A 21,049-nucleotide genomic window follows, 5' to 3' on the forward strand; every position below is an offset into this window, starting at 1 on the left:
GAAAGAGTACTGACTTTGCAGATCAGAAGAAAGGGCTGGCTGTCTATGTAGAAGGTGTTTGACGTGCAAAATAGTCACAGCATTTTTTGGGAGAGGGCACACAAGAGCTCTCTGACACCAATGCCCTCTCTGCAGGACAGTGCTAACTGAGTACACACTTGCTCATCACTATTTCAGGACAGGATTTTAAAGTTCTGAATACTGGGAGCCAGAGAATCCCTAAACTGCCACCATGGAATGTGTTCTGAGTCAAGGTTATCCCCAGTTTAAGGCATCTGGGCCAGCCTGAGGTTTCAGTCCCTCTCTAGTGGCCTGTGTGTGTTGCTGAGTGTCGTAAGGACCCTGATTTAAAACTCAGTTGAGATGAAAACCTAGCAGCCAAAATCAACAGTAACAGTTCAGAGCTGCCATTAAACATTTTGAACACAACTTGTGGAAGACTAAACCATTAAACAAGCCTGTTTCATGGATATCCCTGCAGTGGCCTGCAGTGGCCACAAAGAGGCTCTTGTCTCCGTTGGGGAGTGGGATGTGCCAAGTTCCTTCTCTGTCTCTTGCAAGAAATTCAACAGGCAAATTGAAATTCTTCAAATGTCATATATTTTCTTATCATCAGAAGACTTGATCTAGAAACATAAAAATTATGTGCAGAGATTTCGACCATGATAACCACCCCCCCCCCCAAAATAAAAGGTTTAACACCAGTGCATAATGTGGAATATAAAGACTTGTGGTGGCTGTCTTGGCTTTTATGCAGTGAATCATGATTGCAAATATATTTACCTTAGCACATATATAATTTATTTTTCCCACAGCAAAATCAATGTTACTTCCACTTAAAAAGTCAGAGATCTCCCTCAGGCATCAAAAACAAAACAAAACAAAACAAATCAAAACAAAACAAAGAAAATAAATTTTAAAAAACCAAAACCGAAAACAAAACAAAAAACCCAAACAAACAACAAAAAAAAAAGCAACAAAAAAAAATCCAACAGAAAAAAAACCCCTCCAAAAATGGAAATGGAAGACTGAATCTTATTCCAGTACTCTAGATTTTTTTAAAGAAAACTGTTACTTCGTTAGAATTCAAGAAACAAGTTGTGCAATAAAACGTTAGGGACACTGTAATACACTCATTGCGTGGTATCACACTGGACCCCGCAGAAAAAGGGAAATGTCGTCTGTGATAACAGCGGAATTGAGCAACTGCACCCGTTACACACAGAGTTATCACTGGAGAAGTGACACTTTCAGGGTCTGCCCGAACAGCCCAACGCTTTGCTAATGCCAAAACAAGTCTGAAACACTCAGATAAGTAGAAGTGATGAGAAGCGATAAGAGACCTTTTCAGAGGACAGAGAGAACACAACTGGAAATGTATCTCTAGCATGTGTGAAAGTTCCTGTAGTGCTGAGTAGATGTGCCGAGGAAAATGCAGTTCAATGGGTGGGGAAGAAAAGGCACTGAAGAGATGCTTCAGCAGCAGGTTCACTGTAGTTAAAACCTGTATCTGCATCCTGTAACTTTACTTGGAGATTCTATTGACGGGGCTGTGGAGAATCCCTCAGCTTTTAATTATTTTTTTTTTTTTATTTCCTCCCGGCTACTGCCCCTTGTAACTCATCTCCCTTATTTCCAGCTCGCTTCAGCAACCGCACGCTGTTGCTGCCCGCGGCACGCAGGAGCCCCCAGCACACAGGTGGGATCCCGTGCCCGCGGTGTCCCCGCTCCCGCTCCCATCCCCGTCCCGCCCCGGCGCCGCCTCCTGTCCGCGGCAGGGCCGGTGCGGCGGCGGCGGCGGCGGCGGCGAGGGGAGCGGGGGGCGGGTTTGCGCTGCGCTCCGCGTCCCGCCGAGCCCACACGGCCCCCGCGGGCCTGCGGCGGGAAGCCATGGGCCAAGGATGGAGAGCAGCCATAGGGCAACCACAGAGCACCCAGCCCCGGAGCCCACACGGCCCCCGTGGGCCTGCGGCGGGAAGCCATGGGCCAAGGATGGAGAGCAGCCACAGAGCAACCAGAGGGCACCGAGCCCCGAAGCCCACACGGCCCCCGCGGGCCTGCGCCGGGCAGCCACGGGGCAACCACAGGGCACCGAGCCCCGGAGCCCACACGGCCCGCTGCCGGCCCCGCCCGCCCCGCCCGGGTGGAGCCGCGCCCCGCCCCGCCGCGGGAGCGGGATGAGGCGGCGGCGGCCCCGGCCGAGGCGGCTGCCCCATGGCGGAGGTAAGTGAGGCGCGGGCGGTCCCGCAGCCGCCTCGGCCGAGCGGGGCGGTCTGGGGTGTCCGTGGGGGGAGCGGTGAGGACGCGAAGGAGAACGCTTTTGTGAGCGAGGCACCGTCCCACGAAGAGGAAAAAAAACCGGGCAGGAGGGATGCACACCTCCGGTGGTGTGCGGGGCTGCCCGTGTCCCGGGCGGCGGGAGGCACAGCGCCCAGCGGCGGGGCCGGGCTGCCGCGCTGCCTCTGCTGGCGGAGCCTCCCGCACCGAGCGGGGCCAGCCCCGCAGAGCTGCCGTGCACCGGGCCCAGCCCGGCCCCAGCGCCGCTGGCACCTGCCGGCAGGGTGGTAAGGCCAGGACGGACAGTTCTGCTTGGCGTTGCCTCCGGCATCGCCTCTGCTTTCTTCACGTGGGCAGCACACAGGCTTCTCAGGAGTATCAGGCATCTGCAGAAACGCAGCTTCTCCAGATGTTTCACATGGTGCACCCCTCACCTGGGCGCAGGGCACCTGTGCGTAGTAATGCGGTAACTACATTTGTCAGGAACATTTCTTACATGCAGAGGGTCTCACTGTGCCAGGGCAAACCTCCGGGCTCCCTTTATCTGCCCTCCGTTATCAGCGCGGCAGTTTCAAACCCGCCGTGAAGCAGTAAGCAGCCGGCAGCGCTGACCAGGTTTCCCTGTTTGTTCGCGCCTCATCGTGCAGTCCCTGCCGCGCTTGTGTCGCCTTGTGTCCGCTGAGGCCCCGTCCTGCACCGAGCTGAGGGGCTGTGCACAGCTGCAGCCCCAAGATTAGCCAAGCCGCTCGGCTGCGGGGCTGGCTTTTCCCAGTTAAACCGCTGTTGGGAACAGTTTCATTGTTTCCTGCGTAGTTTATGGTCTGGGACTTTTGTGGTGCACTTCGTGGATACAAAAGGTACAGGAATGCCAAGACGGTGGGCTTGTGACCGATGTTCAGTACACTTCGAAATACCAAGCTGAACTACCAACATTTTTCAAGTTGGTTTTGAACAATTGTGAATAGCTGGTTTTTATTGTGAATTAATGGACCAGCATCAACTGCTAATTGTTTAATTTGTCATACATGATATATTTTATTTTTCTTTTTAATTTTTTTTCTTTTTCCCTATTTTCCCATGTGTTAACTTGGTTATTTTTGTAAAGTAGTTGCAAAACTAGTTTCAACACCCTGACTGTAAGAGTTGACTTTTTATGTCAAGAGAAGATGATTCATTTCTTTGCTGAGTGTAGCTCTGGGCCTCTCTCTTTACCACAATGCATTTAAGTGAAATAATGATTGGAGCAAGATAATCAGTTCTTGAAATAAAGCATAAAGGGACATCTGTCTAGAAACCCCCATGTCACTTCCACTGGATGTCTTTTGAAGCACATGGCAGGTCCAAAACATGAAACACAGATCAAAAAGTAGGTCTTTGTTTTTAAGGTGACATTTGGTAGTTTTGTCTGAGTCTACTTATGTTGTCAAAACGTTATTGTAATAGTATAATGGATTCCAGAGTGGTTCAGCTGATTTGTAACTTTCAATTTGCCTTTTGTAAACATAGATTTGAGCTATTTTTGGCATTTCTCTTATCCACAGTAGATCAGGATGAGAAGTCTGTGTAAACAGATGGAAGTATTGGGGTTTTTTCTGCTTGGTATTGTGTGGCATCATGAAAAGTTTGCAGTTGGATTTAGCCATCCCTGGATTGATTGTATTCATTGGACTCCAGTCCCTGGTGAGAACATTCCTGGCAACACAACGCAAGCTATTGGTCCTTGTCTTTCGAGATCTGGTGCTTAAAACTACTCTTGAAGACAACTGCAGATGAAAATTAATTTTCAGTGGCCAAAGCATGCTGTTGAGGCATACTAAACTGCAGGGGTTTAAACTGTCCTGTGCTGAGGTGCAGTGTTAGAACAGGCTTTGACAAGGAGTAAAGTGAGTAGGGGCGTTCCTACACTCAGCTTGCTGCCCAGCAGTCTGAGATCAGCCCTAACCTTTGTATTCACTACATTCCCAGCAAACTATTTCATTCTGTTTGTTTCTGTAATCAAACATAGGCTTGCTGATGAAATGTAAACCCCGCAATATTTTATTGCTTTAGTAATAAAAATAGCAAAATATACTTCCTCTGAAATACACCCTTTAATGGACAAAATAATCATACTAAGTCAGTGTCTTGCTACTCGTTTTCTTAGATGGATGTGTGTAACAGAACCAGGGAAAGAAGTGTTTGTACCACTGCAGTGACTACATTAAAAAAAGGCTTTTTGTGCCAAGTTCTGCACTGTGCATGCTGCCCTGTCCTGCATCCCCTACAGCAGGTCAGAGCAGGGTTGCTAGATGTGCCCTATGGCTTAGGGTATTAGTTTAATGCCTCTGCACTGTTCTGATCTGGGTCAGCTACAGAATCACAGCTTGTTGGTTTCATTCTCAGGGATGTTTAAGATTGAGACTAAGCTCCCTGAGAACCATGAGTTTAGAGGAAAAGAAATAAAAAACCAATAAACATTTGCTTTGGATGACTGGAAATACATTCATCAGCTCATGCAAGGAAATTGATTCATTTCTGTAGTAATGAAAGGTGGTGATTCTGGCCCTACCTCTTTGCAGAACACCTGAGTCCAAGAGTTTGTGCTCCAGTGGGCATGTTTGCTAAGGAAACAGATAAAAAGCCTAAGAGTGATCCAGGTCTTTTCTTTGGGGTGATTATTTTTCATGCTACTTTTATTTTCCCAGTTCCAACAGTGTTTGTGCTGCATCTAGTCTTTCTCTTCACAGTTTGCTGGTAAAAGAGATTGCAGTCCTGGTTGATTTTGTTTGTGTTCTTTCTAAGAACACAAACAAAATCAACCAGGTTTATAACGGGAGCACCATTTGCTCCTTAATATTCAGCACCTGTTTGCATACTAACATCTCCTATTGAAAACAGGATGCCTGACTTTTTTTGTTCTACTCAAACCTACTCATACAAGTAAGTCACATTGAGTAGGCCACATTGAATTAGTCACACAGGTAAAGTTGGGCATATCTGCTTATTTTTCCCCAATGTGCTTGGAAAGTATTGTTGGATTGCTCAAGGACATGGCTCATTCTAAGGAAAACTAAAACTGAAATTTAGAGGCGATGTGTGGCTGTGTACATTTTGAAGTTTTAAGCTCAGAAAGAGCCTATAAAAAGGGGAGGTGGGGGAAAGGCATGTAGCTGACACCGGGCATGGGTCTTATATTGGTGGGGAAAAGAGGAGCCCTTCTACAGGCACATAACTTGGGTTACATTCCATGCCCCACTCTGCCAACTGCATTTTCCTTGGGCTTCTCAATGTAACACTGCCTCAACAACACTTCTGAAAGCTCTTACACTAAGCCCTAATTCCATGTGAAAAATGAATGAGGCACATTTTTCAAAGCACCTTGAAAACTGTGTGTGAGGAAATGGGAGGCCTCAGTGCTGCAAGAGGTGACATCAGTCCTCTGTGTAGGTAGTAGTATTCCCTCCCAAACAAAGTCCCAAGAAGCTTGTCACGCTGCAGTGTCTTAGCTGAAGGTCTTGCAAGGATTCAGAATTGCTCTACTTGATTCAGTGATTTTTTTTTCCCTTTCTTTTTTGTATATCAGTATTTCTGTGTGTGCAGGAGTGTTTATGTATGTATGTAGACATTTGAAGAAAAGGAGTTTAAAAACTCAGTGGTTTCTTTATCTTTTACAGAATATACATGAGAGAATATTTAGATTAGCAGGAATGGACTGTGTAGCTCTTCAGCTTTTTCTCTGTGTTAGTCTCACAGTAAAAATGTTCGTTCCAAATCACATGAACCCCAGGCAGTGATGCTGCCCATGCCAGCCGAAGAGGCAGTACCTGAATGAGAGCAGGGGTTGCTGTGCTAGGTCATTGCACTCCGTGTGAAACGAGCTCCAGCTCAGGGTGGGACAGAGAAGGAAAGTTCTGCTCCCACACAAGTCAAGTAGGTTTGTTATAGCTGAATGTGTTGCATTCTTTCAACAGATCTTTGAGGCCCTTCCCAAGAGCTGAATTCCTGCACTTGAATAAACAACACCTGCTCTAATTAATAATTAACAGCATAACATTGCTGTTGTTTATGAATTCCAAAATTTAAGGAAGAAGATGCACAGTGGATAATTTGTATTGTTTGTACTGTTGTCTCTATGTTACTTTTTAGAAAGGGCAGTGTGAGTCAAATTGAGTGTGAGGTTATGTAAAACCTCATACAAGCACAGTTCTTTGAACACATCAGAGGCAGAGTTTTATGGAAGCGGGGAATGTATCCCTGACTTTGAACACCATTTGAAGTATTTATATTAAGTGAGAATGATTTGGGTTATGGATTTTTTTTTTCTTGGTGAGTGTCAAATTTTGGTAAAGTGAAAGTTAAGTAGGAACCAGGAAGGCTTTTCTCTGAAGGTTTGTCTCCAAAGGCTGTTACTGTAATCCATTTGAGAGCTGCCCACTGAAGCTGTGTGCTTAATTTACAGAACATATTTCAAATCATTATTTTCTTTTTTTCTTTTGGATTCATTGAGCAGTAGGACATGGCAATATTGCTCTGGAGAGACGTCTGGAAGTAGATAAATGGGATGGGTCCCTGCTTGTGGATGGCCCTTACCTGATAGCCAGAACTCACCTTAAGGAGGTGGGGGAAGGACTTCATGGTGTCTCAGAAAGAGGTGGCATAAGAGAAGAGCCTCAAACTTAGTCTTGCAAGGGTTTGAAAAAGCCTGATCAAAGGAGTGTTGAGGGAGGAAGTTGGAGTTGTGGTGTAGGGCTGACTTACAACAGCATTTTCCTGCTCTCTGGAGAGTGGCCAAGGTATTGCCAGTGGATGAAAAGTGCCTGAGGGAGTAGATGAGGGGAAGTAGAAGAGGAATTACAAGTGAGGGTCAGAGGGAAGGTGGAGATACTCAAATCTTAGAGGAGCTGAGGTGTCAGACTGTGACTTTTAGCAGTGCTCCCTATTCAGAACTGTGAGTTGGCAGGCATTTGGTGTTATAGAGAGGCTGGTAGCTTGGAAAAGCTGGGATTTGGATAAACTGGATACCTGAGAAAGTATGTTTGCCTGAGAGGACTCAAAGGGAAGACATCTGGAACTGAATTGCAGACAAAGTTTTATCTGAAAGGGTAATTTTATCCAAAAGGGTTACTGGGTGTTTTGTTTTTATTCAATACTGACTACTGCCAATAAGGGTATACAACCACTCTATGGTAAAGGTAGAGCAGCAAGGGAGGGAGGTACCTTACAGAGCCCTGATGTCAGGTAGTTCACTGACCACAAAAGAAAGCATCTTGGGGCACCAGAGGCATAGAAAGAGATTTTGGGTTTGGTTTGGGGTGGTTTGGTTTTGGGTGGTTTGTTTTTGGGTGGTTTGTTTTTCAGGAGGAAGGAGGGAGAGGGCACACATGGGGTTTGTTTTGTTTTTGGTTTTTTTACTGTGCTCTGCCAGAAATAGTGACTGAATGAATTTAATTACCCTCATCACGTTTACTCTCAGGGATGTTGCATGCTTTACTGATACTGAAATTGGACAGAAAACAAACTTTCAAACACAATTGCAAGTACTAGAAAGCAGGCATTCTTTATTCTCATTGTGCTGAACACACCCAGAGAATATCTCCTCTGATCAAATGTATTGTGAAACTTTACCAGAAGACATTTATTCCACCAGGGCCATACATATTCACTACAGTGTACTAGCAAATACATAAACATCACTTCTCTGAGAACTAATTTGCATACATGTGCCTCTTACTGGAAGCCCTTCTATGGTCCTGGAGGGTTGTCTGGAGGAGTCCCTGGTCTCTCTGAGTGCCCCCGGTGTGACAGATGAACTGGCCTTAGGGCATGTGCTATTCTTACTGCGTGGCTTTGCCACAAAAGCCAATATATTCCTCATTATCTCTTTATCCACTGGTTCCAGCTGTATTTAGCATCCTGTGTGTCTACTTTTGTGCTCTTTTATCTATTTTGCTATTTAGTCTTTAAGCTCTATTTAGCAACTTCGAGGGAAGCTGAAAATTTCTATTCTTTATGTTGTCAGTCATTACAATGAAATCGGTTTCTGGTGAAAAACATCTGCACAGGACCAAATGGCTGGAGTGGGCACCTGTTTGGTGTATTTTAAAATCTCATTTTGAGGAGGTTATTGAGCTACTTTCAGCATGAAAACTGATGTTTGAATTGAAGTCAATGACAACACCGTCAGTCTCTGTGTCTTCAGCGTGTACCTGTCTCTGCCGCCATCTGGGGAGGAGGTTGGTGTTAATTTTGTGTTGGAACAGAGTGCACCCAGAATGTGTGTTTTGTTCTAGCTGACACAGCTGGCCCATGCTATCTAAAGCCCTGAAATGCATGTGGTTGGAGAGGTGCTATCATCTCACTGCAGCACAAAGGAGGGCTCACCCAGGGAGTGTTGGGTTTCAGCCCAGATGGCACTATTGGGATTTAGAGTGGATAGGTCATAAATGTTTGACAGGTGCCACATTTGGAGTCACATCTATGAACCATTTGATTAACTCAGTTGCACTGCCTACCTGGCATGGTTTATTGTCATTTTTAAGTCTAGCCATATATAACATGGAAGTTACTTTGATATTTGGTGTGTCCATCCACCATTCCACCCTCCACACATCCTAAACTCCAGCTGCATTTCAAAAAATAAAGTACTCTTCTCTTCTGGTGTTTTCAGGATATTTTAGGGTTTATTATGCCTATAGAGAAACAACAAGAAATATTTTTCTTTCTATTTTTCTTATCTATTAAGTAGATATCAGTTTGTAAGATTATTATCACATATTTAAAGTACACAGGCAAAGAGCAAGATCACTACAATTAGAGTTGAATTATATCAGATACACCTCATTATATTTAATTATTAATTGTATTTAATCCTACCAAGTAGTAAAGTGGTTACTACTGGTTATGTTACTAGAAACTGTTCTGCTTAACTTCTGCTGGTATTGTGCAAACTTAAAGGATTGTTGCAACACAAACCATTCTAATGATTCTATTCTGGAAATGCTACTTAATTATTTAAAACATGGCAAAGAGTGCCAGGCCTGTGCCACATCTTTTCAGCTAATAATGAGGAGAGGGCTGCTTCCACAGAGAAGTGCAGTTAGTAATGGAGAAGGGACAAAAGTTTGTAGAAAACCATCTCGAAGATTAATGAGCAGTTTAAAACTTAACTACTAAAATAAAGAGAGCATAATGTAGAGTAATTAGAAGATAGCATATGAACAGAATACCCAAGTTAACAGCACCAAAATAAAAATGTTCTTTTGCAGGTAATTATGGTTGTGTACCTTTGCTCCAGCCCTGGGGTATTTGTAGTGATAACTCTGAGTGTGACTGCAGTGAAACTGCTTTGCAGGGGCAGGTACCCCCTGCCTCTCAGCGCTGTCTGTGCACCCAGGCAAGCCACCCTGTCTGCTCTGCTCTCTTCCAGCAAGCCCTTTCTGTTGCTCCAGAGCTAGTTCAGGTATTTCTGTGCACTTGTAGCCCTGGGTTGTGTAGTTCTAGTCCTGTGTGCTACCTGCACATAGATCAATAGCTGAAAATAGATTTATTATGCTTTCTGCTGCTCCTTCAGAGGGATCTTCTTCACCCATCCAATTCACCACAGTAGACCTATTTGTATTTTGGTGTCATTACAGGTTCTGCTCCCTGTACATTCTTTTAAGGACAGCAGATAAGGCATGAGGGTAGGAAGCAAGGGGAGGAGATATGTGGAGGAAAGTTTGATGTGCAGTACACCCAGTTCATGCTGAGATCAATACTGTGATTTACTTAATTGGAATCTGAAGGCTCTATTTTTAACACAGAGTAAGAAACTCTGGAAACCTGCCAGAGCAGGCAGCATGCTTCCAATTAAGTGTAGGCCAGGCCACCCACAAAACCGTACTTTCTCTCCCTTCCACCTTGATTCTTGGCCCTCCTTAAGTAGCAGATTTGACATAAGCTACTATTTCTCATTTTGATAAACTGAAGCCTCTAGCTGACCTGTGGTGAGCTGCACCTTAGGGAAAGGGCAGGTACATGGTTAGAGCCCACATACAAGGCTGGTGGATAATTTGGTATGTCATATTCAGTCTCAGAGTGTTCTTTAATTTAAGTGGCAGGAGCAAGATGAAAATTTCAGATACTTGGGATTTTATTTTTTTATTATTATGTAATGATGAGAATTTTAGTGTAGCTCTCTGGCTTTGTGCTTGCACCGAATCCTTCCAAATGCAAATCAAAGGTTGCCCTCAGGTCGGGTTGCAGTTTACCATTTGGAAGCAGCCCACTGATGGAGGCAGGAACTTCCACACCCTCCAGTGGTAGAAGGGGAAAGGCTTCTGCAGTTGATGGTATTATTAAGTCTTCTACAATCAGCAAAAATTAAGTCTTTTTCTCTAGACAGAGACAACCATGTGCTTTCCTGATTTCCTGGGCTCAGTGGTATTGCTGTAGCTCTATTACTTTTTATTCTGTTACCCTTGTTGCAAAGTAAGGATGGGAAGGACAGAAACACTGAATGTGGCAGCACAGTGCTGAATAAATAGTATCTATGCCTAATCCTTCTTGTCTCTAGATTAATATCCTCTGTAATAAGACTTCTGTCAATAGATGTACATCCAGTCTGTAGAATTAAGGTATCTTTAATGAAATGCCTTATTCAAAAACACAGTGTGGCTGTTTCTTGGGGAGAGACCCCTCCTATTCTCCCCACAGTCCTGCAGTCAGTCCCAAGTGATACAACAGGCATGGAAGGAAGCATTCTGTTGTTGAGCTGTGCTGTTCAGTCATTCTTCATCACTGAGGAAGACTAACAAGCTTGTGCAAAGTGCAATAAAAAGCAAAAACCAGGGCATACCTGGTTTATGCAAAAAACAGCATAATCCAGGGGATTTTTGTGAAAAGCCAAAACAGAGAAATGAAGGCAAAAAGGCTCTGGTTGATTGCTGTATAGAGGGTTTTGCTGAAATGATGCCCTAGGTGAAAATTTGTGATGTGAAATACCTTACGTATGCTGTATCTATGCCACCACTGTTGTGAAAACCTGGCTGCAGGGCCAGGATCCTTCAGCAAGTGCTCTGGTAGTGCTGAAAACAGGTTTTTTCAAAGGATGGAAAATCTATTGTAGTAATAATCACTGTGGACTGCCATGATATCTATTTTAATACCATCTGCTGGAGGAAGAAATGGTGTTAGTAAAACTAATCTTCAGAGCCACACAGTGCAGCGCTGTGAGGCTCACTCAGAAGAGACGACACATTGCCTTTGGCAAGCCACAGGGAATGGGCATGACTGCAAGTGTGAGACCCTGCTCCATTCACGTCAGCAGGAGCTCTGTGCAAAGATCAGAGGGACATTCTGACCTCCCTTTGTGCTTAAGGCCAAGAGTCCTTTAGGCAAAATGGTTTGTGATCCTGTAGTGCAGTTGGTGGCTCTCAGCCTGGAAACTGTGGGTACCATGACACCATCTATGGCTGAGTAGAGAAAATAGATATATCTTTTTTTCCTAAAAGATAACATAAAAATTAATGTAGACTCCAGATAAATTCCAAAATTTATAGTTGGAAATATTCTCCATTTCCTTAGCAGCCAGGAGTTTTATCTACTGATAAGAAAAGACCTGAAGATTCAGTTGTCTTTGAAATCTTGGGGAAATTAATACAAGACAGTTGTCACAAATTTCTGTGAGCTTCAGGAGCATCTGGTTTCCCTTCAGAAAGGAGATGTCCCATCAGGTACATCAGAAATTTAGTTGTCCTCACAGTGGTTTGGGGAAGGACCATCTCCATTGTAGACTGTGACGGTGTTCGCAGGGGTCTTAGGATGAGGGAAGAGACAAGGATCTGACTCCATGTTTCAGAAGGCTTGATTTATTATTTTATGATATATATTATATTAAAACTATACTAAAAGAATAAAGAAGAAAGGATTTCATCAGAAGGCTAGCTAAGAATAGAACAAGAAAGAATGATAACAAAGGCTTGTGTCTCAGACAGAGAGTCCAAGCCAGCTGGCTGTGATTGGCCATTAATTAGAAACATCCAACATGGGCCAGTCACAGATCCACTTGTTGCATTCCACAGCAGCAGATAATCAATGTTTACATTTTGTTCCTGAGGCCTCGCAGCTTCTCAGGAGGAAAAATCCTAAGGAAAGGGTTTTTCATAAAAGATGTCCGTGACAGTAGACTTCAGCAGACCAGCATCATCTGCAGTCAGATTTCCACTGTAAGAAAGTTGAACTGTGAGGATTTATTATGATCTGTAGGACACACCATGGGCTCTTCCCAAGGCTTCCCCAAGCTTTTCTTTGCCCTGGCACAGGAATAGGTTTATACCCCTGGAAATTTTAAAAGGAGTGATAAATTTTAAAATTTTGTGACTCATATACCTTCTGTATACAAACCTAGTGCTTGCAGTTGGTTTTTAGAGGCATCACATTATAGATACCACATTTCTAACTATTTCCTGCATTTGCCTCTTCTGCAGCCAGTAGAGTAATGAATTTGCTGTGTTATCCAGGAGCTGAATGCTCTGCCACAGCAGCAGCTTTCCAGGCCACTTGGCTCCAGAGGAGCTGCTTAAGGTCCTTATTGAAATTGTCCTTGACTTCTAACTCACTTTTGATGATCCTGCATTTTATTAATTAGAATATTAACAAGTCACATGAATTTGACAAGTGTTGGGTTGGTTCTCTGTAAAATAAAAGCCTAGCCCTGATCTTGCAGGCACATAGGTATGGGACCAACTTCATGCCTGTGATCTGCTCCATTGGACTCATTTCAGTGTTTGCAGGTAGCTACTTGCCATGTTCTCAGTGTCTTGTGTAGTAAATGCCCTCTCCTGTTCAACTACATGGAGAAAACTGTTGGTTAGGAGGTTTGTTTTCTTGTTACTGTTTTTTTGTATATGTGTATGTCTGGTTTTAGGCAAGCAAATTTGTTTTCTCATATTTGGCAATAAAAAAAATCATCTGGTCATTTCCAGATGCAGCTGACAAAGAAGACATTAATGTATTGGAATATAATTTCTAATGAGTAGAAACTGTGTTAGGCATCACTGAAGGAAACCCTTCATTCCTACATCAAAATGACAGATGAGTGCCCTGTAGATCTATTTGTTTTTTCAAATGGCTGTTTATAAAGCTAAAGTTCTCTTCCAGTCTTGAAAAGAAAGCACAGAAAAATTGAAAGCAAACAAAATCAGTTTAAAATGAAATTAGTTTTCATATTTTTAAATATTTAAATAGAATGTACAAAACTGAAAATAATGTTAATTTGTTATAAAGTTATATTTAATTTTTCTCCAGAGTCCTCTTTTTGAACATTTTATATTTACTTTTTAATGTGTTTTGTATGAAGGAACAATTTATAAACTTTTATATGTTTTGATGACTGTTACAATTGCAGGTTTTATGTAGTTTATGCTTTCATAACAAACCTGTAAAGTAAATTGTTTGCTGAGATTTTTAGAACTGAACTCTATCTCATTATCTTTGCTGCTGTTGAAAACTTGTTTTTACTGCTCCTGCCACAGCATTTTTCTGGGAATACCTGGAACTAATGCAGTGTGGCCACTTGGTTTCCTGGCTGCTACTCCTCTGAGTTTCACATTTTAATAATACAGCCTTGCCCTGCAAAAGCTGAAATGTAAAAATATTTAAAAATATAAATACACACTTTTAAAAAATAGGAATTAGCACTGATTCCTTCTTACTATAGCAATACTCCAGCCCTATATAATAAACAATGAAGAAGTCTAATGATACAAAAATAAATAAAATAAAACTTTTTTTTTTAATATATTTGAAAATTGCTACTGAGGCCCCTAAATTTGAACAGTCTCATCACTTGAGATTAAAAACCTCCATCACTTGGATAAATGAAAATGGGTAATGTCTACATAGAAGTGATGGGAAACCGAGTTGCTGTTACTATGCGGGTAAGCAAGGGATTTTGCCAGCTGGTAATGTATAATTGCTGCTTTATGATTCCATCAGTGAGTACCTATCTGGCTTGGATATGTTGTTGTAAAATGACCTCCAAAGACACTGGTAATCCAAACTTTTCATGAAATCACATCATGGTTCTTTGTCTGGTTTAGAGGAATTTGTTTCCAGTGTCCATTTCTACTGCAGATGGGTTCAGTGCCTGGGCACCAAACCAAGAGGTGGTGGCTGCCCCCGCTGAACTGACACTGGTCTCACTCTGCCCCCAAATCTACACACTGAGTTCATCCACATGACCTGTTCAGTGCATATTTTATTTGGAATGCTATCACTGGAAGAGAAAAAAGTGCCTTTTAAAGATGAATTTTGAGAGCATGCTGTGTAATAGAACTGTTTTATTTGTGTCTTCAGGATGTTGACCTGAAAGCATGTCAGGGAGCTTTGGATGACTGCTGTCCACCTCCAGGAGAGGATCAGCTGCAACTGCAAGAACAAGAGGAGAAAGACAAAAATCAAGTAAGCGATAAAAAAAAGGGAAGAAGGGAAAACTGAAGAGGAAGTGAGGGAGGATACAGAACTTATCACTAAGATAAATAGTAGTAAAAAGTTTTGAAAGGAATGATTTATTTCCTCTTTTAATTTGAAATGTTCCTTGCCAGGGCAGGAAAGAAATGCTCACTTCAGACAGTGCTTTGTGAATGATGCCCTTGTATACCTTTTTGAAAATTGCCTCCTTCCCTCAATCCCTCACTATTTTTTGAGTAGTTGAAATATTCAGAGGTTTACAGAAAACACTTACAACTAATTATTTTTTAATTTGGGTTTATTTTCTCTGTTATGAAGGTGTTGTGTTTGTGGGTGAGGATGTTTTTGCCTACAAACACTAGAGACATGGATGCTAAATTATACTGCTCTCACAATTTATATAAAGCTTGATGCTCAGATGTAGAATTACATTTGGGGCACTGAACTCTTCAGTTCTGCTCTCTCTACGAGCTGCAATGAAAAGAGCACTCAATTTTCTTGAGACCTTGTGAGAGCTGAGAACATCTGATCCAGGTGCCTTGCCAGCCTCTCTGTTTGCCACTCCCCTGAGAGCTTGGCTTTGAAAAAATACCTGATTTTTCCATGCTGGTGGGGAGGTAGAGCTTCAGAGGAGAGCCCAGTTCTGCTGTTGTGGGCAGAGTAGAGGTGCTCAGGCCATGGAGCTGATCTGCTCGTTCTAGCAACATCTCATCTCCCGTCAGGATGAAGACTTGATGGTGGGGTCAGCAGCAGTGTTGCACTGTGCTCTGTTTCCTCTCAGACTTTGATTTGTACCTCCTTTTAGGTGAAATAACTGTGCCTTACACCATGTTTCTCTTTTTGTCACAGAGCAGCAGCAACTATGTAGATTCCATTCTCTCCTTAGAGGGCTATTTACAGCTTCTGTCATCGCAGGTGGAAAACATGCTAGAGGTAAATGAGATAATACAGGTATTTCAAATAGATTTGAATGCAGTCAGCAATTACTCTGTTTTATCAAATGAAACCACCACAGCCTACCCTACCCACTCTGGGAATTTATTGGCAAATCAATGTAGTAAAACTTACCTGAAACTGCTAAAGATGCTACTATCCACCTTTTACGGCAGCACTCATTGGCTTTACTTGAAAAGTTTTCCCCAGCAACTTGTCTGGTGTAAGAGCTGTGTCTTTAGTGTGATCTGGTGTTCAAAGTTGGATGGAGCCACTGGACAACTCAATTAGTTCAACTAATAGTTGCCTTTCTAAAGACTAATACCAGTTTGTATTTATGCAGCAGCTCTTGTTGTGTTTCTCTAGAGCAACACTGATTTATTACATTTATTACACATTTATTTATTGTATTTGTGGTGAAGGATTACATTTGTCATAAATATTGGGTCAAGTGCTTACAGGGTTGCTAGTCTCAAGAACAACAGATCATCTTCACTGCAAATCAGGTCTGTCAGCATTAGCAGTAAACCCATTTAGTGTTTTGGGTTTTTTTGTATTTTTAAATCTTGTGGCCTTCTGATACTATATTTTACTTTCTGTGTGCCCATCTTCACAAAAACCAGTTGTTATCTTACCTGAAGTCTCCCCCTCCTCCCACAGCTCATAGCTGCAACTATTGACCATAAAGCTACTCCCTACATTCCTCTTTTGCTATACTTTAAGGGCATCTTATATACACTTCCCATCACAGGATCCTCTTCTGGGGTCATTAGTGTTTTCCATATAACTCCATGCTTATCTGGTTTTGGGAATCTCTAGCTTGGATAGTACCTTCTAGCCCATAAATTAGCTTCCTCTTCTGTTCAGCTCTGGAAATGGATTGCACACTAACAAGACGTGGAAGTTCATCAGTTTAGTTTTCTCTGTTCTCAAAATTTGAAAGGAATTTGGCTGCAGCCTTTATACAGCTGTTACAATACACAGTAACACATTGCATATTTTATTTAACATTAATAATGCACTGCCATCTTGTGACAATCTATCTGTTGAATTTGGATTGATTGTTTCTGCTAAGTATCAAGTCTTTACAGTGAGTGGAATTTTTTGATAGCTGACTTACTAAGAATCATTCTTTTCAGAGGATTAGTTGAAAATAGCATCTCTATCCCACAGACTGCAGGTGGTCTGGTACAAGGTAACTCCCTAGGAGAAATAAGGCAAGACCACCTTCTTGTTGCCTGAGCTCCCAGTAAGCATAATAGGGAACCTAAGATGTTCTGGTCCTTATGGTACATCATTCCTTCCCTGTGGAAAGTGCTTTTTTACATGTTCACTGAATGGCAATCAGAAAGTTCTTTCCTGAAACACAGTTAGGACACTCAACTATGGAGGAATCCTATACACTTCCTACTTGATGTATTTACATTCTCAAGTACTCAAGATCTAGTTCATGACTCCTCTGCCTTTGTGCTTCTGAGACCCAGCAACTCTAACTCAGGTCCTCAAAACGTGGGCCTTAGTGCTACTACAGCATTACCAGTCCACTTCATTGTTTGAACATCAGGACTGAGGCATCACATATCAGCTTTGGTTTTGTAAAAAAACCCTGAGTAGTAATTTAAAGTCAAGACGTCCACAAAAGGCATGACTTGGTGGGAGGGATGTTACCTCCAAACTGATCAGTAAAACAGTTCAGCTGAATTTTGGATGCAATAGACTTCAGTTAAATGGAACTAAACCAAATGTGGCACCTCACAGGCCTGAAAACTTCATAAACTGTGAAATAAGTAGTGAGACTGCAAAAGCACAGTCTTAATATTCCCGTCTTCCACTTTTTCTTCACTGCTGTCCTTACTGGTTAACTTCTGCAGATGAGCTATTTATCTTCTTTAAAAAGTTTGGTTTTTAACAGTGTAGCACCTTGAACCAGCTCACTCTTGAATCATCAATACCACTGCCAGGGAAAAGGGTCATGACCACTCCTCCCAGCAGGACATTTTTCTTGGATCAGATCAGACAGAACACATAGGCCACAGTTTGTACACTTGGCAATAGTCCCGTTTTTCCCTCTCAACCCTAATCGGTCTCACACTGTCCTTTGCAAGTCCTTTTCCCATTCCTTCAGTCACTTCTGCACTCACTCTTCCTTCCTCCTTTTGCCATATGACAATACAGATTATGCTTTATACAGATGGGAAACAGCATTCCAAATAGCTAGAATAAGAGTTTAACATACAAAAATTTGGCTTTAATAGAATAAAGTAGTGGAATGTTAAAAAATGTTTGTGACTGTTTAGGCAGGGGATGTAGAAGCATTCGTTTTATGAAAGATCTCATTTTTTCCCCCCTTCATCTTTTAGGTGAACTCACTGGAAGATACACAAGTTGCTACTTCTAGTAGAGGCCAAGACCCATCATCCTCACACCACAATATAAACTTGACCCAGACACTTCACAACAGTTTCAGTCCTCCTGATGCCATACTACTAAGAACAGACTACTCCACTCAATTAAATTCAAAACCAAGACACTTACAAAGGCAAGAGTTTTTCCCTCAATCAAGCACTGATATCACAAATCCAGAATCACAATTTCATGGGTCAAATTTGACAGGGCTCTTTTCAGCTGCTGATCTTAGAAATCTAACAGCCCATGATGATAATTTTGATGAAATTAAGCTCATGTCTTTGGCTTTGGAGGAAGGCTTTAGTCCTATAGAAGTTTCTCAGATCTTTGAAGAGCCTGGCTCAGATTCAGGACTGCCTTTGAATTCAAATCACAGCACCACCTCTTATTCAGTCTGCTGTGAAGGTTCTGTTGGGTACAGCAGCGGTGTTAAATCTGCTCCTTCGCATGGCTTAGGAGCTGTTGGTGGCCACTGCCAAGAAAACATTAAGCACAGCCATGTTGAATATCCAGGTGTTGCAGAGTGTTCTACAGAAGCCATGCTTCAGCAGTTTCTTCATAATCACACTTACAATCAGCTGCCAAGTCAAGCAGCATCCACTCCAGAGTATTATCAGCAGATGTGGATGAAGAAATCAAATGAAGTGAAGGAGAGGTGCCATAATTCTGCTGCTACAAACCGGAGCAGAGATGAGTGGCGTGCAAAAGCTCTGAGAATACCATTTTCAGTGGAGGAAATTGTAAGCATGTCTGTTGACTCTTTCAACACCATGCTAGCAAAGAACCAGCTGACAGAAACTCAGGTATCACTTCTACGTGACATCAGGCGAAGAGGAAAAAACAAGGTAGCTGCCCAAAAATGTCGTAAACGCAAACTGAACGCAATTCTTAACTTGGAAGAAGATGTGTGTAATCTCCAAACACAAAAGGAGAGCCTTAAAAAGGAGCACTCCCAGTGTAGCAAATTAATCAACCAGATAAAGCAAAAATTAAACAACTTGTACCATGACATTTTCAGTAGACTGAGGGATGACCAGGGTAGACCTGTTAACCCACGCCAGTATGTCATTCACTGCAGTAGCAATGGTAGTGTTTTCATAATACCCAAGCACTTGGCCAAATCTGAACAGAAACAAGATAACAGAAAAGAGCAGAAACAAAAGTAAGATAACTGGAGATCACCTAAATCACCTTTATTTTGCCTGCAAGGATGATAAGAGTACTTGTGTAACAACTAAAAGTCAGTGATTACAGCAGTTCAAACAGAACCTCCACTTGAGGAGAAACACTATGTTGAAGAGTCTGGCAAACCCAACCAGCTGTGATTTGTCAGAAGGTCTGTGAGCTGAGGCTTCTGGATGAGGAAATCTGTTTAGTTGTAGTTAGAATTAAAGGAGCTAGACCATCAGTGTTGTGTAGTTTTATAGACCTATGTTAAAACTAGGAATTTAGTTACTGGTAATGGGGAGCAGAGGGGAGAACACCTGTGAGAGATAAAGTCAACTTTGGATCAATGTTACACATGCAGGAAAATGTTTTAGGCTTGAATACTTGACTCTTACACAGAAAATGATCTTATTTTATTCTCTAGCACTGAAAGAAAAAATTATAGTTCTAGTGCATCTTCAACTTAAACTCACTGTGGATTTACATAGGCTCAAGAGATAACTGCATGCTTTGCATTTATTCAGAACAGTTCTGCTTTTCCTGGTTTTCCTTTGAGGAGAGCAGCCCAGGAGGCTACTGCATTTTCCCTCACTACTTTCAGCATCGTAACTCCAAGCAAAGATAGCCTGCCACGTAATTTTACAACTCATACACTCAACCTGCAAACATGCTTAAAAATAGTGTCTGATTCAATATTTTCTTACCTTCATCCTCTGCAACTAAATCATTCTCAACTTTCTTCCACAAAAATGACCAATGGTGAAGGAGTTTCTGTTCTGTTTCCTAGTGACTGTGATATTTATTTGTGTCCCTTCTGTTTTCCTCCCATTTTGACACCTTCCTCAAGAAATACTTGAGTTTTTCTCTGTGGCTTTTTAAACTGGTATTTTAAAGTGTTTTTAATGTTTCAGATTTAATTTTTTAAAATATACATTTTACTTAGTCTTTAAATTAGGTTGAACCAAATGACTGTTTATCTATACTTGTAATTTTGAGGTTACACACTGATAGTGCTCCAAATGAAGAGTTTGACATTTATTTGTGCTTTTAGAAAGGAGAAGTTTTATTCACTTACATACTTACAACATCTTATCCTTTAGTGTTTTACAGCCTGAAAAAGGTCTGCAAGAGCAATGGCCTAAAAGGCCTGTAATGAATGATAAGGAAAGAATGTTGAGGTATATTATTATGAAAGTAACTACTAATATTGATTTCTAGATAACAACAAATACTTCTTGCTAATTTTATAACTAAAACACATAAAAATGGTATTTAAAAAGTTCTCATTGGTCATGGCACGATGACAATGGAACAAACTTACATTCAGGTACAATAAAAAAATCACTTGTACCAATGATGTAAGAACTCCACATACAAGCTTAAATGCCAAATTATACCTGCTGAAGAAATGAACTGCCACTACCATGGAAGTCACGTTGGCTGCTTGCACTTATCTGTAACAAAACTGATACTATCAAGTGATATTTTCTAAAAAGGGAGCCCTAAGATAGTGCCAAGTGCACTGAATTATCAGTAATGAAATCAGACTGTTTGAACAATTTTCTCAGCATTTTCTATTAAAATATTTCTTTAAATAAATGTGTGCATGTGCTCTTTATTGATTCCACCACAGTCTCACATTGCTAAGTGTAAATTCATAGCAGAAAGTCTCATTACTGGCGGTATGCTATTTTTTGCTATTGGTTAAGCATCAGTGTGAGACATACCTATCCTAATCAGTATTCACATGGGATTTGTCTACTGGCAAGATCACAAACTCCACCCAAAACATGCATATATATATATATATATATATATATATATATATATATGATGA

General features: G+C 41.8%; 1 protein-coding gene across 1 annotated transcript; it reads left to right on the forward strand.

The window, feature by feature from the left end:
- Positions 1 to 2,192: 2,192 nt before the first annotated feature.
- Positions 2,193 to 20,776, forward strand: NFE2L3 (NFE2 like bZIP transcription factor 3). Its single transcript, XM_063153388.1, has 4 exons — positions 2,193 to 2,223; positions 14,593 to 14,697; positions 15,556 to 15,639; positions 18,000 to 20,776. The coding sequence occupies exons 1-4, from the start codon at positions 2,215 to 2,217 to the stop codon at positions 19,209 to 19,211; spliced, it is 1,410 nt and encodes a 469-aa protein (XP_063009458.1). The 5' UTR covers positions 2,193 to 2,214; the 3' UTR covers positions 19,212 to 20,776.
- The last annotated feature ends 273 nt before the right edge of the window (positions 20,777 to 21,049 follow it).

This window comes from Melospiza melodia, chromosome 1 (genome assembly GCF_035770615.1).
Source record: "Melospiza melodia melodia isolate bMelMel2 chromosome 1, bMelMel2.pri, whole genome shotgun sequence".
Classification (NCBI taxonomy): Eukaryota; Metazoa; Chordata; class Aves; order Passeriformes; family Passerellidae; genus Melospiza; species Melospiza melodia.